The sequence below is a fragment of the Asparagus officinalis genome, unplaced genomic scaffold, assembly GCF_001876935.1.
Source record: "Asparagus officinalis unplaced genomic scaffold, Aspof.V1 AsparagusV1_Un635, whole genome shotgun sequence".
In the NCBI taxonomy this organism is placed as follows: domain Eukaryota; kingdom Viridiplantae; phylum Streptophyta; class Magnoliopsida; order Asparagales; family Asparagaceae; genus Asparagus; species Asparagus officinalis.
This window is the reverse complement of record NW_017972896.1, coordinates 40,005-56,931: the sequence shown is the minus strand read 5'-3', so window position 1 is coordinate 56,931 and position 16,927 is coordinate 40,005. Positions and strand designations below refer to the sequence as shown.

General features: G+C 38.5%; 3 protein-coding genes across 3 annotated transcripts; all 3 read right to left on the bottom strand.

Annotated features, from left to right (window-relative positions):
* Window positions 1–703: 703 nt before the first annotated feature.
* On the bottom strand, window positions 704–9,568 carry LOC109828016 (serine/threonine-protein phosphatase PP2A-1 catalytic subunit). Its single transcript, XM_020395051.1, has 6 exons — window positions 9,160–9,568; window positions 4,391–4,505; window positions 2,969–3,077; window positions 2,812–2,889; window positions 1,911–2,102; window positions 704–1,261 (listed from the first exon to the last, which is right to left on the bottom strand). The coding sequence occupies exons 1-6, from the start codon at window positions 9,410–9,412 to the stop codon at window positions 1,088–1,090; spliced, it is 921 nt and encodes a 306-aa protein (XP_020250640.1). The 5' UTR covers window positions 9,413–9,568; the 3' UTR covers window positions 704–1,087.
* A 1,381-nt stretch (window positions 9,569–10,949) lies between these two features.
* LOC109828018 (protein MAIN-LIKE 1-like) lies at window positions 10,950–12,722 on the bottom strand. The gene is made up of 3 exons (XM_020395053.1): window positions 12,088–12,722; window positions 11,372–11,999; window positions 10,950–11,014 (listed from the first exon to the last, which is right to left on the bottom strand). The coding sequence occupies exons 1-3, from the start codon at window positions 12,229–12,231 to the stop codon at window positions 10,950–10,952; spliced, it is 837 nt and encodes a 278-aa protein (XP_020250642.1). The 5' UTR covers window positions 12,232–12,722.
* Window positions 12,397–14,967, bottom strand: LOC109828017. The gene has a single exon (XM_020395052.1). It carries the CDS (start codon window positions 14,965–14,967, stop codon window positions 12,397–12,399), a length of 2,571 nt encoding a protein of 856 aa, XP_020250641.1.
* Between the last annotated feature and the right edge of the window lie 1,960 nt (window positions 14,968–16,927).

Below are 16,927 nucleotides of genomic sequence, written 5' to 3'. Positions count from 1 at the left end.
TCTCGTCCATTCTACTAAAACAACTAAGGTTTCGTAGTCTTCAATGGATCATCTATTATAACTATTTCACATCAGTTTTATATTTGCGCCTTCTAATGCTTCAGAGATATCATTCGAATGACTAATGAAGTCTTTCGAACATACAAGCTGACCGAGTTGTTTTCTTTTCGCAAGGTATTCGATTCTTGCAACGTTGATTGAATCAATGCGGAGCTTGGCGCTTTCCTGATCTTGCATCAATTCGCATATCATAGATGCTACTAGACTAAAAGTGCTGCCATTATGGCCGCTCCTCTTCCTACGTTGGTGCGATTTGGAAAAATATCCAAATATAATATTTTTTTCGTCGAAGGGTTGGAAAAGGTTGTAATTTGTTGTTGTCAAAGAGTAGATTTGTACTTTATCTTCTGTTTGGTTTCCTGTTAAATTTGGAGTCTTGACAGTTTGATGAAATTTTCCTCTCAAAGATGCACACTTCTTAACCATAATTTCCTCTCAGAGCTGCATCCTTCTTAATCTTAACTGGTATGCATAATTAAATAAATAATCAATCAATTAAAGTGCTCTGTTTTTGTTCTACTACTGCTAGGTACCTTTCGTAATGAAATGTAGATTGCTGCAAACGTACATTCAACAGCAGCACTCAACAAACTGTGTACAAGAAAAGCGCGTCAGCTCGAGAGACGTTATGTGAAACAAGAGATTGCTCAGTAAACTATCTGCATTAGAAACAAACGAATGTTCTGTGCTGTAGCTCAATACACTATGTGCATATATAAACAACAGAAACCTTTCAGTGTTATTGCTCAATAAATAACATATGCGTACATGAAAAAGAGAGAACTTGCATGTTCTCTCAGAGGGCTACGTATCGCTGCTTCTCATTTCTGATAATAAAATACCAAAACAATACGCAAGAAAAATCCTACCGAGTTCTCTTAAACTATAGAAGCAGCAGCAAAAGAATGATGATGCTGTACGTCTCCATTTTACCAAAACTCTCTTTTCCAAGGAAAAATCTACAGGGGGGCACTGTAGTAAAAGTACTAGTATTTGTACCGAGTAGGAGGAAGGGTTATCCAAGAGATCACAGAAAGTAGTCAGGGGTTTTGCGTGTAGTATCTGGCTCGATTTGCCTTGGTGCTGGATCAAACTGGAGAAAGTTCTGATCCATATTCTCCCCTATTTCCAATATTGCCGCCATGTTACCACAACGATAACAGTAGTTCGGAGCACTGAATACAGTGACAACATTTTTATCCTGCACATGAACGACGATTATTTCATTTTAAGATGATAGTTAAACACCAATAGTAACAGTGTTGTCACTGGGGGAGGTATCCTAACATAGGGGTAAGAGCAATGGTGGTGAATTGTAGTAACGAAGTCCCTTCCGTTACATCAGAACTTCGAGTTGAGGGCTATAATTTTGTGCTCTAACTTACACTCGAACAGTACTATACCCCTTCTTGAAGTTGAGACCGTCAACCAAGTTGTCGGTAATCTAAATAACTATACGACCATGATTAATGAGGTATTGGTACAGTGAGTGGTTCCTAACTTCCAGTGGTGATGAAGTATTGTATAGAAAGTGGTTCATAATGTGCTTGCCTGCTTGGTCCTGTGAGTTTAGATTTCTTTTGGATTATATCTAACCTGACAAGCAACTAAAGCAAGTAGTCTTATTATGAAGCATAGTTAAATAAGTGAGCGCAGTTGCATGGTTGTATCCTCCAGACTCCAAGGAAAACAAGGGCAAAAAAGAATCTTACCGTGTAATTACAAGGGTAATCCAATATGTGACTTTTGATTCATTTAATATTTACAGATTCGAAAACTAAATAAATATAAATGTAATGGTAGTTCATACTTATATAAATAAATAATTCAGTTTCACCAAGCCAGCTCACCTGACACCAATTGTAACCTTCCATAACAAGCTGATGGGCTCTGGCAACAAGAGAGAGACCATTTGTGTGATTAAATTGTTGGGCAATGTCCTGCCCGAAAGTGTACCCAGCTCCCCTTGGTGATATTCCCCATCCACATCGATCATCTGGATCAGACCACAGAAGATCACACATCGGGCCTTCATGAGGAACCTACATACAAAATCACATTAAATGAAAGCGTGAAAAATCGTATAGAAGTCTGTATTATGGTTAGTAGCATATAATCCAAGGTTCCAGCGCAAGTGGATGTGCAAACTAATTACTCACTCATGGTGTTGTGCACTAAGCAGTGGCTGAGAAAATCATATTAGGAACAGTATAAATTGAAAAGGAACAAACAATAAGATGTGTAGCTACGGTATAAGATGATTATGACATTGAATGAACAAACAAAGGTAACAGCAGATAAAAACATTGATTTGCGCACCCAATAAAGTTAAGGTTATTTCTCCTATCATGGCAGCACAAAGGAACTAAAATCCAAATGTTTGAAATCGAGATATTAGTCTTTTCACATATCTGCAGGGGGTTCTTTAAAGAGAGGAGGAAAAACAAGAGGAAGAGGAAGTTGGGAGAGGTCAAGGAATGTGGAGTTAAAAAGAATCAAAAAGATGGTAATTCTTCATGCTTACTGCATAAAAGTCGAGCAAAAATGGATTCATCTTCTTTCTTTACCAAAAAAACAGAATTCAGAGAAATTATTTTGTCAATAGTATCATTAGCTTCACTACTGACATCATCACTACACTCACTACTATATTGTTTATCATCCAATAAATTTAGAGCCACATTGAGAATACACTGTCTTTCACAAAATTGAGCAAAATAAACAAGCCATTGAATCAAACCATATCCATACCTCTTGTATACGGTCAAGAGCACGAATATTATCCAAGGTATCCAATGATGGGGAAAGACCACCATGCAGACAGAAAACCTAAAAAATATAAGTACTGGATGTCAAAAAAATTGGCCAAAATAAAACATAAACAAAGAAGAATGCAAGAGAAACAAACCTGATTCTCAATCAAGGCTGTAAGTGGCAGGTAATCGAAAAGGTCAGTAAAATATTTCCATACATTTGCATTTCCATATTTTCTCAAACATTCATCATAAAATCCATACCTGAAACCAAAACCTTTTAACATATTGATAACAGCATCATCTTCAGAAGATGACTTAGAGAATCTTTAGATGCTAAGAAAAACAACCGTTAACAAGAAACAAACTAGTTAATGTGACTCATTCTTCGCCAACTTCTCTCTTATACCTCTGATTCTGATTTGTATAAAAGAGTTTGTACTACATAAAGAGATGAACAAGTAGTAGAAATTCTTCTGACTTCTAGTTACTTTAGTAACTTTACATGAGCATGTGACAAGAAGCCACAAAAGCAAGTTCATAAAATAAAAAATTGTATTACAAATTATGTATGATTCAGAATGTGTAACAAAATGCATGGTACAAAATAGGTGATGTTGTAAACCAGGGAGACTTTGACAAGGAATGACTACACCAGGATAGGTATAAGAGCTAACCACTTAAGAACCAAGTCATACAGCAGGATGACACTGTCATATAATAGCATGAAGAATAACAGAGTTAAAGGGAACCAACCGGTTAGATTGATCAGGCAAGAAGCAAACAACAAGATCTAATCCGTATAAAAAGATCCATATAAAGACCCAAAAACAAAAAAGACTGTAACACAATAAGGAACTAAGAATGACTGGTGAATATGGATGCAAGGCAGGATCATGAACGTAAGGTAAACTACTAAAAAAGCCATATGAAACATTGGAAAAACACTAATCAGAACAACACTCAGAATATGCTCTGACCTGACTGACAATTCTAGCCCACGAACATTGGGTTATTCTTCAAAAAAAAAATATCATCACCGTAAAAGTGCAGTCTAAGTTCTTTAAACGGAATGAAGAAATCCCTCAATGAAAAATCCAGATTGTGGAAGCAGAAGCAGAAATGAGTTTCTTTGAGTAAAACATAACAGAAAAAATACCCATGCTGTAACTAATATAAGCAATCTAAGTGAAGCAAGGATGGCATATTCCATCAAACAACTGCTTGTTTTCTTAGCAACATTGAATAATGTCATTGTTATCGAAATAAAACATACTGTGCCACATGATTAAAAAAAATCAATAAGTACTTGCAAAACTGCAAGGTATCAAAGTAATGTCTCCTAAAGGTAGATCAATAGTTATAATTCTTAAGCCAATGAATATCAATCTTTGACCAAAATTTTATGCATGCATCTAGACACCATCCTACAAAAATTTATCCTTCAGTCCTTTACGCATATAGCATGTAACATTCATACTGGAAATTTATTACTGCTAACTTTTTCAGTATTTGTTTCTTCAGCAGAGCCAGAGGCATAGTACTGTATAATAGAGTGGAGAATAAGAAGCAGTTACACTTGGGTTATTTGCCGACTCTCATGATTTCCTCTAAGAATTGTAACTCTGTCTCTGTAACGAACTTTCAGAGCAACTAGAAGTGTGACAGTCTCCACCGAGTAATAACCACGATCTGCATTAAAAGGCATCACAGCCATTTTTGTGGAAACATGTGAATAAAAGATTCAAAAGGTACACGTTAACGGATGCAACAAACCTGATCAAGTACTAAAAACTGATGAAAACAGACATTTGCAGAACACATAAAACACAGGTCATATTAACGAAATTAAATAAACAATTTGCAGCATGTGTAAATCAATAACCATGCCATTAGATTAAATGGAGCAAATACAACTTCTGTGTTCAACACATCAGTTTGAGTAGCATCCTCATCAAGGTTAAGTACGTAGTTAATAAAAAAGGAGAGAAGATATCATCATAAAAGGAGAGAAGATAGCACAAGTAACACAACTTCTTTTTTTCCTCTTTTTTCCTCCATAAGATAGTGCTCACTCTTAACTGGTTAATAAAGACATTAGAATCAGATTGAGCAGCACATCATGTTTTTGAGGCTTTCAACATTTATGCAGCAAGAAAACTAGCTCCCAATAAGAGTTGCCTACTAGACTGAAAAAACAATCCAGAAACATCCATCTGCCATGATAAATCAACCCCACAGGAATTGCCATATGCTACCAGAACTTTTCTATAACTTCTTTCACATGATTGACAGGTTAATCTTCCGCCTTCAAGGATTTAGTCCAGTATAATCTGTGGGTAAACCTGTAGCAACAATTCTAAATTTGCGCAAAAAACAAAATTACATAATGTGACTGCCAATCTTTTGTAGGATCTTTTACACAGATTTCATTATTTTGATATTTGCGTAACATTCTATAAGTTAAAAGTTAGATGACGGATCAGAAAGCATTTCCTGATGCTATTAGAGGCAAAAGATAAAAATCTCAAACATGTTTGAACGTTGATAAGTTAGTTTTAGCAAGATAAAGCTGAGAAGGTATTGCGTCTATTTTGAGTGCCTTCTGGAATATTTCACACCTATGATACTCAACATCCATTGGCTCTGCTAGCTTTGATAAGGGGAAACAATTTCTCCAAATTCAGTCCAAGCTACTGAAGACGCCCAAATTTTCATAATTTTGACCCACTTTTGACAACATCCTTCATATTTTACTTGCAACGCCATAAGTGCCAATCAAAACATGAAGTTGCTCATATGCACATGAAACTCCAACAGCTAATTTAGTAAGCTAAATCAGCTCATACTACCATCCAGGTTTAGCACATTCCACAGGCATCCAGATGGATTCTTTCCATAATCAAAGGCAAGTGCTGCAAAGAAAGTTTTCTGATCCATTCAGCACCTCATACACTGCAGGCTGTTTTAACATTATCATGGATTGTCCAGTGACTCCATCTTGATCACTTCCATCTAACATGCACCAAAACTGATTTGGCATTGTTCCACTTGTCTTTCAGTTACTCCCATCAAGATTCATGACATGACCACAATTTTAGAATGCCAAACCCTCATTGACTAACCTTTGAATAACATCAGAAACTGATTAGGACTCTGGAGAAAGGACAAGCTCACATTGGTACCTTTGGGGGACTATCTCAATTTCTAGTTTTGGAAAGCTTCAATAGTTTGTTCAACATGCTGCCATTATGAAAGTTATCATTACTGGTTTCCATTACAGTTCTACCTCTGACAAGACAACAAATTAAATAATTCGATATTTGGAAAGTTTCAAGAGCTTCTCCAACATGCTGTCATTATTACAGTTCTCATTACTAGTTTCCATTACAGTTCTACCTCTGACAAGACAGCAAATTAAATAATTTGATAGATCATGTTCTATCATAAACTGATGTTTTGGGGACAATTTCAATGACAAGTGATTGCTTGGACAACAAGGATTTCTTCTGGTGCAATATTTTATTGTGTACAAACAATAAACTAGAGGATGCACATTCCCGTTACAAATTTATTCATGAGCATCACTATCTTCCCTCCCTCCAACAACAGCTTAACCATGTACAATTTGATTTGGCTTTCACAGCAGTACACATCCAGAAATCTCCAATTTCTGGCAACTAACTATTAGCAAATTTATTACCACTAATTTACATCTACAATCTTTAGCGATAACTTGAATCACTTTTTAGTTCCAAGATTTTAAGCTTAAATCAAACACTGCAAGCTAAATCCAATATTTCTAATTGTTAAAAAAAAGACTATATCTTTACTCCTCTTTTATTCCTTCAAAGTTGGAAACTTGGAATAAAAACTTTACCAAATTCAAGTTGAACTTGTTAACCAATTACCTATAACAATTCAAAAAATTGCTCGAGCTCTTTGTAGGCTTGCAAGGCCTATATATCAGCTATTTTTTTTAAAAAAAAATATTTGAGTTCAAAAGTTACTAATAAGAAAGGCCCAAATAAAAAAATCATAGAAATTACTCCATATTCTAATTATCAAAATTCTCCTAATAATCGATGCATTAAAAATTTTACAAGTCACCAACCCTGAGATAAAACCTAATTCAAGCCTTAAACATCCTAGACCCCTTAGACTACAAAAGCTACCATCTATGAATCAGCAAACCAAATTTCACAAAGGTGACCAAAATAAGCCCCCAGAATTCGTTTCGAGAAGATTGTTGTCGATCTTAAACAACTCAAGGAGATCATAGACATGAATATCACCGCAGACAATGATATGTAACTTCACGGGCTGAACATTTCATTCCACCATTTGAATCGCCTTCACGTGATTGATGAGAATTCTGGCCTAGGGCTCAGAAAGAAACTTGCATTTCCTTAGAAGCTCGATCCGATGGTCAAGAATCACGTGCGTTATACCTTAATATCATGACATTGAAGGTCCTCCATATTGATCTTAGTAAAACAGTTATAGGTTAAGGTTTGGCCATCCATACATTTGAAAATGACAATCCTACACAGATATTTCTAGATTTTTTAGATATATCATTAGCAGTTTTTATCATTAGCATAAGGGATCGATTCAATAATCCAAAGTACAAAAAATATTGACGTACATAATCACCCATGAAGACATAATTTGTATCGAGCCGAACAACAAACGCCAATCTTGAAAAGCTCAAGGAGATCATGAACATCATCACGTTTGATGATTGGACACTTCATGGGCTGAATATGCCATTCCACCATTAGAACTGTCATTGCATGTTCATAGATAGTCTTGACACCGGCCTCATTGAGGAACTTGCATCCCCTAGAGAACTGAATCTGGCAGTCAAGATCTGTGTGCGATTGCATCATAGAATTCTAGGATTTTAGCTTGATTTTAGGCTTTTTAACATTAGGTTTAGAGGTAGAAAGTTCCGAAGACTCCATACATTTCACAATTATAATCCTAAGTCACAGATAATTCTAGTCAATTTAGTATCAAGGTTAGGATTACGAGTCATTAACCTGAAATTTTGTAGAAGTAACCTACATAATCCCTCTTAAAGAGACAATAAATACTAAAAGATGGCCATCTATCTTGAAGAGCTCGATCAGATTATAGAACTGGCCAAGGATCTTGTTAACAGTAACGAGGCACTTCAGGGACTGAACGACCCACCCCTCCATTATGATCCTCTTTGCCTGCTTGTAGAGAGTTTTGACTTTAGTCTCGGAGAGGAACTTACATTCCCTTGAAAACCCGATTTCAAGTTCGATATCCGCATGCATTATGAAAATTCTACAGGTTTTAGATGGATATTAGCATTAGGTATAGGGTGATAGCTGCAATCTTAACTTACTGATAACTCTAGGGTTTCTACTGGATGTTAGCATTAGTGTCAACAATCCAAAATTTCAAAAACTGACTTAAATAACCTCCCATGAAGAGATAATTTGTACCACAACAATCACCGCCAATCTTGACGAGCACAACTAGATCGTAGAATTCGACATTAATGTCATCATAGATGGAGACCAAGCACTTCAACAATTGGATGTTCCATTCCTCCATTACAATCGCCTACGCCAAACTGCACGGATCTTTGACCTTGGCCTTGGTGAGGAAAATGCAGTCCTTCAAGAATTTGATCTAGCGATAGAGATGTGTGCGAAGGAATTGTAAAATTCTATGGTTTAGGGTTAGGATTACTGTTAGGGTTAGGTTCAGGCCTCTAGACCCCTAAAAACACTAGAAGCTACCATCTTTACCTTTCAATAATCTCAATTTAGAAAAAATGGCCTACATTATCCCCAGTGAAGAGATAATTCTTATCTAGCAAACTGCTGCATATTGACCAATTCAATCAGATTGTACAACTGGCCATGGATGTCGCCGCCGACAGTGATGGGGCACTTCACCTACTGAACATTCCATTCCTCAATTAGAATTGCCTTTGCCGCAGCCAGACTGCAGAGGGCCTAGACCTCGGCCTCCGAGAAGAACTTGAATTCCCTCAGGAACTCAAACTGGCAGTCAAGGCCTGTCGAGCGATGGCATCATTGAATCCCAGGACTTTTAGATGGATCTTAGCATTAGGATTACGGTTAGGGTTAGGCAATCCATACATCCACCAACTGAAATTCCATGGTTCCTTTAGATGAATATCATCATTAGGTTTAGGGTTAGGGTTCGGCAATCCATACATTTGACATCTGCAATCCAAGATCTCCAACCACCACCCAGACCCCCCTCAAAACACAAAAAAGCTACCATCTTTACGACTCAACAATCGGAAATCTTCAATAATAATAAAAAGAAAACTGACCTACATAATCCCCCATGAAGAGGTAATTGGTATCAGGCAGATCCCCTCCAATCTTGAACAGCTCGAGGAGATCGTAGAACTGGCCGTGGATGTCGCCGCAGACCGTGACCGGGCACTTCACCGGCTGAACGTTCCACTCCTCCATCAGGATCGCCTTCGCCTGCTCGCAGAGGGCTTTCACCTCGTTCTCCGGCAGGAACTTGCATCCCCTCAGGAACTCGATCTGGCGATCGAGATCCGCGTGCGATGGCATCGTGAAATTTCTAGGGTTTTCGGAGAGACCTTCGCATTAGGGTTAGGGCTAGGGCTAGGGCTTGGAGGGGGTAGAAGATGATGATGACGAGGAGGAGGAAGAGGGAACGGGATGGCGATGAATCCTCGCAGGGGTGCGTTTTCTTTCTTTCTCTCCTTGGACAAATTTTCAAAACCACCCTATTTGAATATTTAACCGGACAAATTTTCAAAACCAACCCATTTGATAACCTAATTGCAAAAAACGACCCGTTTCAGATTTATTTAGAGAAACCGACCTGGTTTCAGCACTGTCGCTGAAACCAGGTCGGTTTTTCTAAAAAACTTTACGAAACTTCACGGGAGTTCAACTCCCGTGAAGTTTTTTCTCATAACAAAACTTCACGGGAGTTGAACTCCCGTGAAGTTTCGGAAACTTTTTTTCAAAAACCAACCTGGTTTCAGCGCTGAGGCTGAAACCAGGTCGGTTTTTGCAAATAAAACTGAAATGGGTCTTTTTTTGGGAATAGTTTATCAAATGGGTTGGTTTTGAAAATTTGTCCATATGGTAAAACTGAAATGGGTCTTTTTTTGGGAATAGTTTATCAAATGGGTTGGTTTTGAAAATTTGTCCATATTTAACCCCAAAAAAACGACATGTTTTGAACTTATTTGCAAAAAACGATCTGGTTTCAGCCTTGGCGTTGAAACCAGATCGGTTTTTGTGAAAAAGCTTCCGAAACTTCACGGGAGTTGAACTACCGTGAAGTTTCGGAAAATTTTTTTTAAAAACCGACCTGATTTCAATGTCAGAGCTGAAATATATTGGTCGAGGCGGTTTTGGAAATATATTGGTTTTGAAAGTTCGTCCTTCCTTTCTCTTTTCCCCCTGGTTTTTTTGTAATATGTGTTTGTGAGTTTTTTAGTCTTTTGGTCGAGGCGGTTTTGGAAATATATTGGTTTTGAAAGTTCGTCATTCTTCCTTTCTCTTTTCCCCCTGGTTTTTTTGTAATATGTGTTTGTGAGTTTTTTAGTGTTTTGGTCGAGGCGGTTTTGGATATGAGTGGAGGGCAATCGCTGCAAACTTTAATGGACGTTTCCGCATATATATGCGTAACAAGTGAAGTACAAAGGACAAATTTTCAAAACCAACCCTTTTAGCATTTTATTTGCAAAAAACGACCTATTTTGAAAATAATTACAAAAACCGACCTGTTTTCAGCCCAGCGCTGAAAACAGGTCGGTTTTTGTAAAAAAGTCTCCGAAACATCACGGGAGTTCAACTCCCGTGAAGTTTATCGAGAAATTAAACTTCACGGGAGTTGAACTCCCGTGAAGCTTAATTTTGCTTAAAACTCCACGGGAGTTCAACTCCCGTGGAGTTACAGTCGAAAATTTCCAGCGAACCGAGTCTCTGGCAAATTGTGACTGCAACTTCACGGGAGTTGAAATCCCGTGAAGTTGCAGTCCACAATTTGCCAGAGATCGATCTCTGGCAAATTTTCGACTGTAACTCCACGGGAGTTGAACTCCCGTGGAGTCTGCAACTTCACGGGATTTCAACTCCCGTGAAGTTGCAGGTCACCCAGCATGCACAGCTTCTGTGCAGGTTTTGTATATTTACCTGTAAATCATATATATGTCAATTTATTTGCAAACAACAATATATACATGATTCAACCATGAATTAAACACACACGATTATGTATATGAACAACAATTTATCTTCAAAAGTTCAGTATTTGAAAATTCAGGAAAGTTACAAAATTTATCAAAATAAGTTCATATACAACCCAATATAGCTCCCCTCCTTCCTCTCCCTCTAATATATAAGTACAAATATTCAGGTTACGAATGAAATATGTGTGTGTACAATTATACCTGTATGCCAACGGATACTGCCCCTCTAAGTCACGGTGCATAAGTAAAGTGGGTCGTCCAATATGAATGCGCTCCCATGACCAAATCTGTATCAACGTACAGCATCCCTTGAATTCTTTATTCTGCATCAGAGATACTCTACTCAATTCTCGATACAAATATGCCAACACCGCACTGCCCCACGATAGTGCCCCGCATACACCAAAATCCTCCAGCAGTGGCAGCCATCGTGCATGTACGAGAGTCTTGCTCGCATCAGGAAATAGTACGCACCCTATCATGTGCAATATGTATGCACGAGCATGAAACTGGAGCGTCTCATCAGAGGCATCCTCTGGTATGTCGCCCTGAAATGTCTGACGAAGCCACGATAGCTTCATCGCACCACTCCTCAAGTCGGGAACCTGTCCAAGTAGCCGGCCACATACCTCCGGCCAACTATGATCGTCGGTGCCCGTAACTACCGGTCCATCAATCCGGAGCCCAAGTATGACGGCCACGTCCTGTAAAGTGATCGTGCACTCCCCTATATGCATGTGAAAGGTGTTGGTCTCTGGCCTCCACCTCTCAATCAAAGCAGTGATAAGCGGCCAATCAAGCCTGATATAACGAATCGTCGAACACGGTCGAAAACCGGCCTGAGCGATCAAAGCTAGTACCCTCTCATCCTCTATGACCCATGCCGAATGACTATGGGAATGCTCGATCATCGTGTACTCTGGTACGGGCTGCACATAAAACGAGAATCAGTTTTAAGTATATTCATTAAAAAATTACATTAATCGAAGAAATATATATCTAATTTATTCGTATTACCTCTCCCGAACCAATATGGTCTGAACAATGACTCGCCTGAAGGTACAAAACGTCGGGATTCTCCGGTCCCGGATCCATAATGAATAGACCTGTGATTAAAATATGAGCATATATACAAAGTGCAATGAACACAGTATCATACATAGCATATTACAAATTGGTTCGGACATAGTGCAAAACGCTACATAATACAAATGCATGGGTGAAATGAACGGAGTTGCATACAGAACATATTACAAATAACGAGTATCATACGCTTCAAAGATAACAACTACGAATGACATAGTGCAAAACGATACATAATACAAATCAACGCCTAATACTAACTGGACACCTATTTTTGTTGTGACCCGGTTGATCACATCTACTGCACTTATTTCTCCTCCTAGCTCCTTCACGTCCGTCATCCATACTATTTCTAATACGCACGGAACGAGGGCGCCCCGCCGATCTTTTATACAGTGGAGGTAATATCCGTGGCCCATCTTGTGTCCAATGTCGACTATCGTATGGTGGACGAAAACACTCTTTGTAGGTTTGTTGATAGTTGTATGCAGAATACCAAGCGTCGACAAATTCATAATGTGAAATGCGAGCACCACCCTGTAGGTCGGAGCAAGCTGCTACAACATGTGAACAAGGAATCAATTGTAGTTGCGGTACATTGCAAGTGCACGTACAAGTGTGATCCACCAACATATTGACTTTGTAAGAGCGATTTTCTCTATGGGTTATTCCCTCGAGCACCTCCCATTCATTAAAACTGTATCGTACAACCTGAAAGGACTGAGCTTGTACAATCCGAGCCGCTAGCATTTCATCAACCTTCGGTGTTAGCTGGGAGCGCATATTTTCACCAAGTTCTCGACGTCGAACAAAGAATTTATTAAGCCTGTAAAAAGTTTTAGCAACTAGTGCCTGTATTGGCATGCCGCGTGCTCCCCTGAGCACGCCATTGAAGCTCTCAGACGCGTTCGTAGTCATCATACAGAACCGTCGACCGCCATCCTCACATAAAGCCCACTTATCAACATTGTTTGGACCCAAACTAGTTTCGATCCAATCATGTGCGGCTCGTGAAGTGAACTTGATCCTCTCTCGTATTTGTTCATAAACATATTTTTCTGTTGCACAACCGGCTTGCCAAAGTAAGTCTTGAACCTGAGCGTTTCCATACTTCTTCTTGAAGTTGTCTCTAATATGTCGCAAGCAATAGCGATGTGCATGTGGTGGCGGGAAATGTCGTTGGAGTGCTCTTGGAATTCCTTTCATCCTATCGGATATGAATGTAATCGGCCGCGTCCCCACACTAGGGATATGATATCTAATGCATGCAAAAAACCAAGCCCAATTCTCTGTATTTTCAACATCAACCACTGCGAATGCTAAAGGAAACAACCCGCCATCCGCGTCAACTCCGGTTGCAACAAGCAAAACGCCTTTGTATTTACCATATAAGTGAGTTCCATCAATGCTAAGAAGAGGACGGCAATGACGAAACCCCTCAATACAGGGCCCAAATGCCCAAAATACACCGGTGAACCGCCGTTCTCCGCCATCAACGGGGTCCGAAGATACTTCGTAGACAGTCCCCGGATTTTCTCTTTTGAGTGCTTCAAGATAATGAGGTAAGATCTCATACGATTTATCCCAATCCCCGAATATTTTTATCATCGCCTTCCTCCTAGCATTCCAACACTTGTGATATGATACATCCAAGTTGGTGGCTTTATGCACTAAAAGACGGATATCTTTCGGCCTTAGATCAAGATCCTCCCTCAGATGCGGTAAAATCAATCGATATATAAAAGAAGAGGACGCATTCTTGTTATTCATCTCTAATCGAGGATTGCTACAAGTGTGGAGTCCATTGTATGCCGTGATTTTGAATTGCCCACCTACTCTTGAACCCGAGCGTGAATTAAGCTTCCACGGACACCTCGCATTGCCGTCGTGGTGTCCACTATTATCTTCGACATCGTCATCTTTGCGATAGAAACAAACCACATTATAGCTTGTAGTATTATTTTTGGTTGGCCTGAACTTCACATTTTTTGCAATGGAATACGTGCGAATAGCATGGATCAATTTCTCCTTACTCTCGTAAAGATCTCCCTTGATGAATGAGAAGTCCTCGGCCTGTGTATCAACACCGCTATTAGTGCCAATAGAAACACTTTCCATCGCGGAGTTATCAATCCATTCATCTCCTTGAAGTTCATCGGGTGGCGGATCCTCTAAGCCGACATACTCATTATTAACATAAGCCCCGTCGATGTGTTGGTTTTCCCCGTCATCACGATCTATCAAGGTCATGCTATTAATTTGTAATCCCTCCTCTTCATCATCATTCTCGGATTCAACACTTGCATTATCTTCTTGAATTCCCGTGTTAGTATCGAAAGCATTCGAAGTGCCCACGAACGAAGGACCGCTCATGTATTGTGATTGTGTCCAACATTCATCTTGTTGAGGAGATAAAAAGCCTACAGAATCAACTTCAGGATCCTCCAACATGCGGGAATACATTCCTTCGTAGTTCAACGATTTGCCCAAATCTCTCTGATGTTTTTCAATGAACAATTCGACCGAACGCTTCTCGTCGTGTAAGACATGAATGAGACCCATATCGTAGTCACTTGATATTTGAATGCCACTTGTTCTGTTCTCCACAACAGGATAATTGCAAACCACACTGAGGTGATACTCACGTGAGTTAGTTAATGTAAGTTTGTGTAATTCATTAACCAAATCATCGAAAGTACACGATTTTGTTATGAACAACGGTCTCGTCGTGCCTCCTTCATAAACGGGCATATTATTCTCGAGGTAATTAATCTTCCCATCATAAGAACAGAGAATTACAATTCGATCATTCATCGTTACCTCTGAAGAGTGAAAAATTCAATATCAATATTACACGAAAAGCCAAATAAATATTGATTGTTACTAATTTTTACATTTAGGTAGTAACTCTAATTTCCACATTAATTGATAATTTCACCTCTAAATACGCAAAATTATTTAATACGTCTTCACAAAATTCGTAAATAATTCACAATTAAATTCTAAAATCTAATTTATATCATACATATGCAAAAATCTAAAATCTAATTTTTCTTCACAAAATCTAAATAATTCACAATTAAATTCTAAACTCTAAATACAATAATTTTCGAAATTATTGATAATTTTTTCTCTAATTTGACAAAATTATTGATAATTTACACACTAATTCTTCACAAATATCACAAAATTATTGATAATTTTCCTTCTAATTTTCACATTTATTGATAATTTTCCCTTTAATTTTCACATTTATTGATAATTTCCAATCTAATTTTCACATTTCTTCACAAAATTCGTAAACAATTCACAATTAAATTCTAAAATCTAGATTTCTACATGTAATCACAATCAAATAGTGGGAGAATACAAAAATTAGAGGGTATAGCTTTTTTAGAAAGAATTTACCTTTTTTTTTTGAAAATCGACTGAGATTCCGGTCGGATGCGGCGCGCGGCGGCGTGCGGGATCTGGGGCGGCGGCGGTTGGAGCTGGGGCGGCGGCGGTTGGAGGCTGGTGGCGACGACGGAACTGGGAAGCGGCGGTTGGGAACGAACTGGGAGTTTAGGTTTGTGGGCTGGGGGGTCGGGGGGGGGGTCACAGCGCGCTTTAAAAGGTTGCCGCAACTCTCCACGGAGTTCAACTCCCGTGAGTGTGCAGTGCCAATTTTCAGAGAGCATTCTTGGAAAATTGGCACTGCAACTTCACGGGAGTTGAACTCCCGTGAAGCTGCAGTCACAATTTCCAGAGATCGATTCTCTGGATTTGCTGACTGCAACTCCACGGGAGTTGAACTCCCGTGGAGTTTTAAGCACAAATTAAGCTTCACGGGAGTTGAACTCCCGTGAAGTTTAATTTCTCCATAAACTTCACGGGAGTTGAACTCCCGTGATGTTTCGGAGAATTTTTTACAAAAACCGACCTGTTTTCAGCGCTGGGCTGCAAACAGGTCGGTTTTTGCAATTATTATCGAAAACGGTCGTTTTTTGCAATTAAATGTTTAAAACGGTTGGTTTTGAAAATTTGTCCGAAGTACAAATAAACTAGCTTTATTTTTTTGCGTAAATATCAGGAAGAAAAAAAAACCATTAACTTTTGGATGATTAACCGTAGAACCCCTTAAGTTCCCCTTAAGTTCAGGGGTTATCATAAAACCTTATTTTAATTTTGAAATTATTCTCATGATATTAATGGCGCTGTTAAAAACTCTAAAAAAAAGTTTATTATACTTTAGAAGGAGAGAGGATTTACAAATTACCAACGAAGTATTGGGGATTTGAACAAAAAATATTACAACTATTTATTTTGAGTTGGACAAGTTGATCGTTTGGCAAGTAGGAGTTTGAGTATGTGTCAACAGAGATACATTGGCCAAATGTATGAGAGTAGGTTTTTTTCCTCAATTTTGGGAAATATAGAGCTATTTTTAAGTCCAACAGTTTCTCCATCTCATTCCCTAAAATGTGGATGGAGAAGAAAAAAAGAGGGTCTTTCCTCAAATCTGCAGCATTCTGTAAAAATCCTTCCTTCTCCAAATTCTTGAAACTAACGTTATCATAAATATCTCACATTCTCCAAAGAAGAACAAATATATATCTAATATTCTATTGAGTTTTATATTGTTATAATAAAATATCAAACATTTATTTTCTTAATAGTTATTGAGTATGTAGGATGTTTTATAGTTGTAATAAATGCCTAAATCCCTAAAATGGGGAAGCTGTTGGATTTGGAGCAAAAAAAAAAATAGAGAATTTGGCATTTTGTTTCCCCA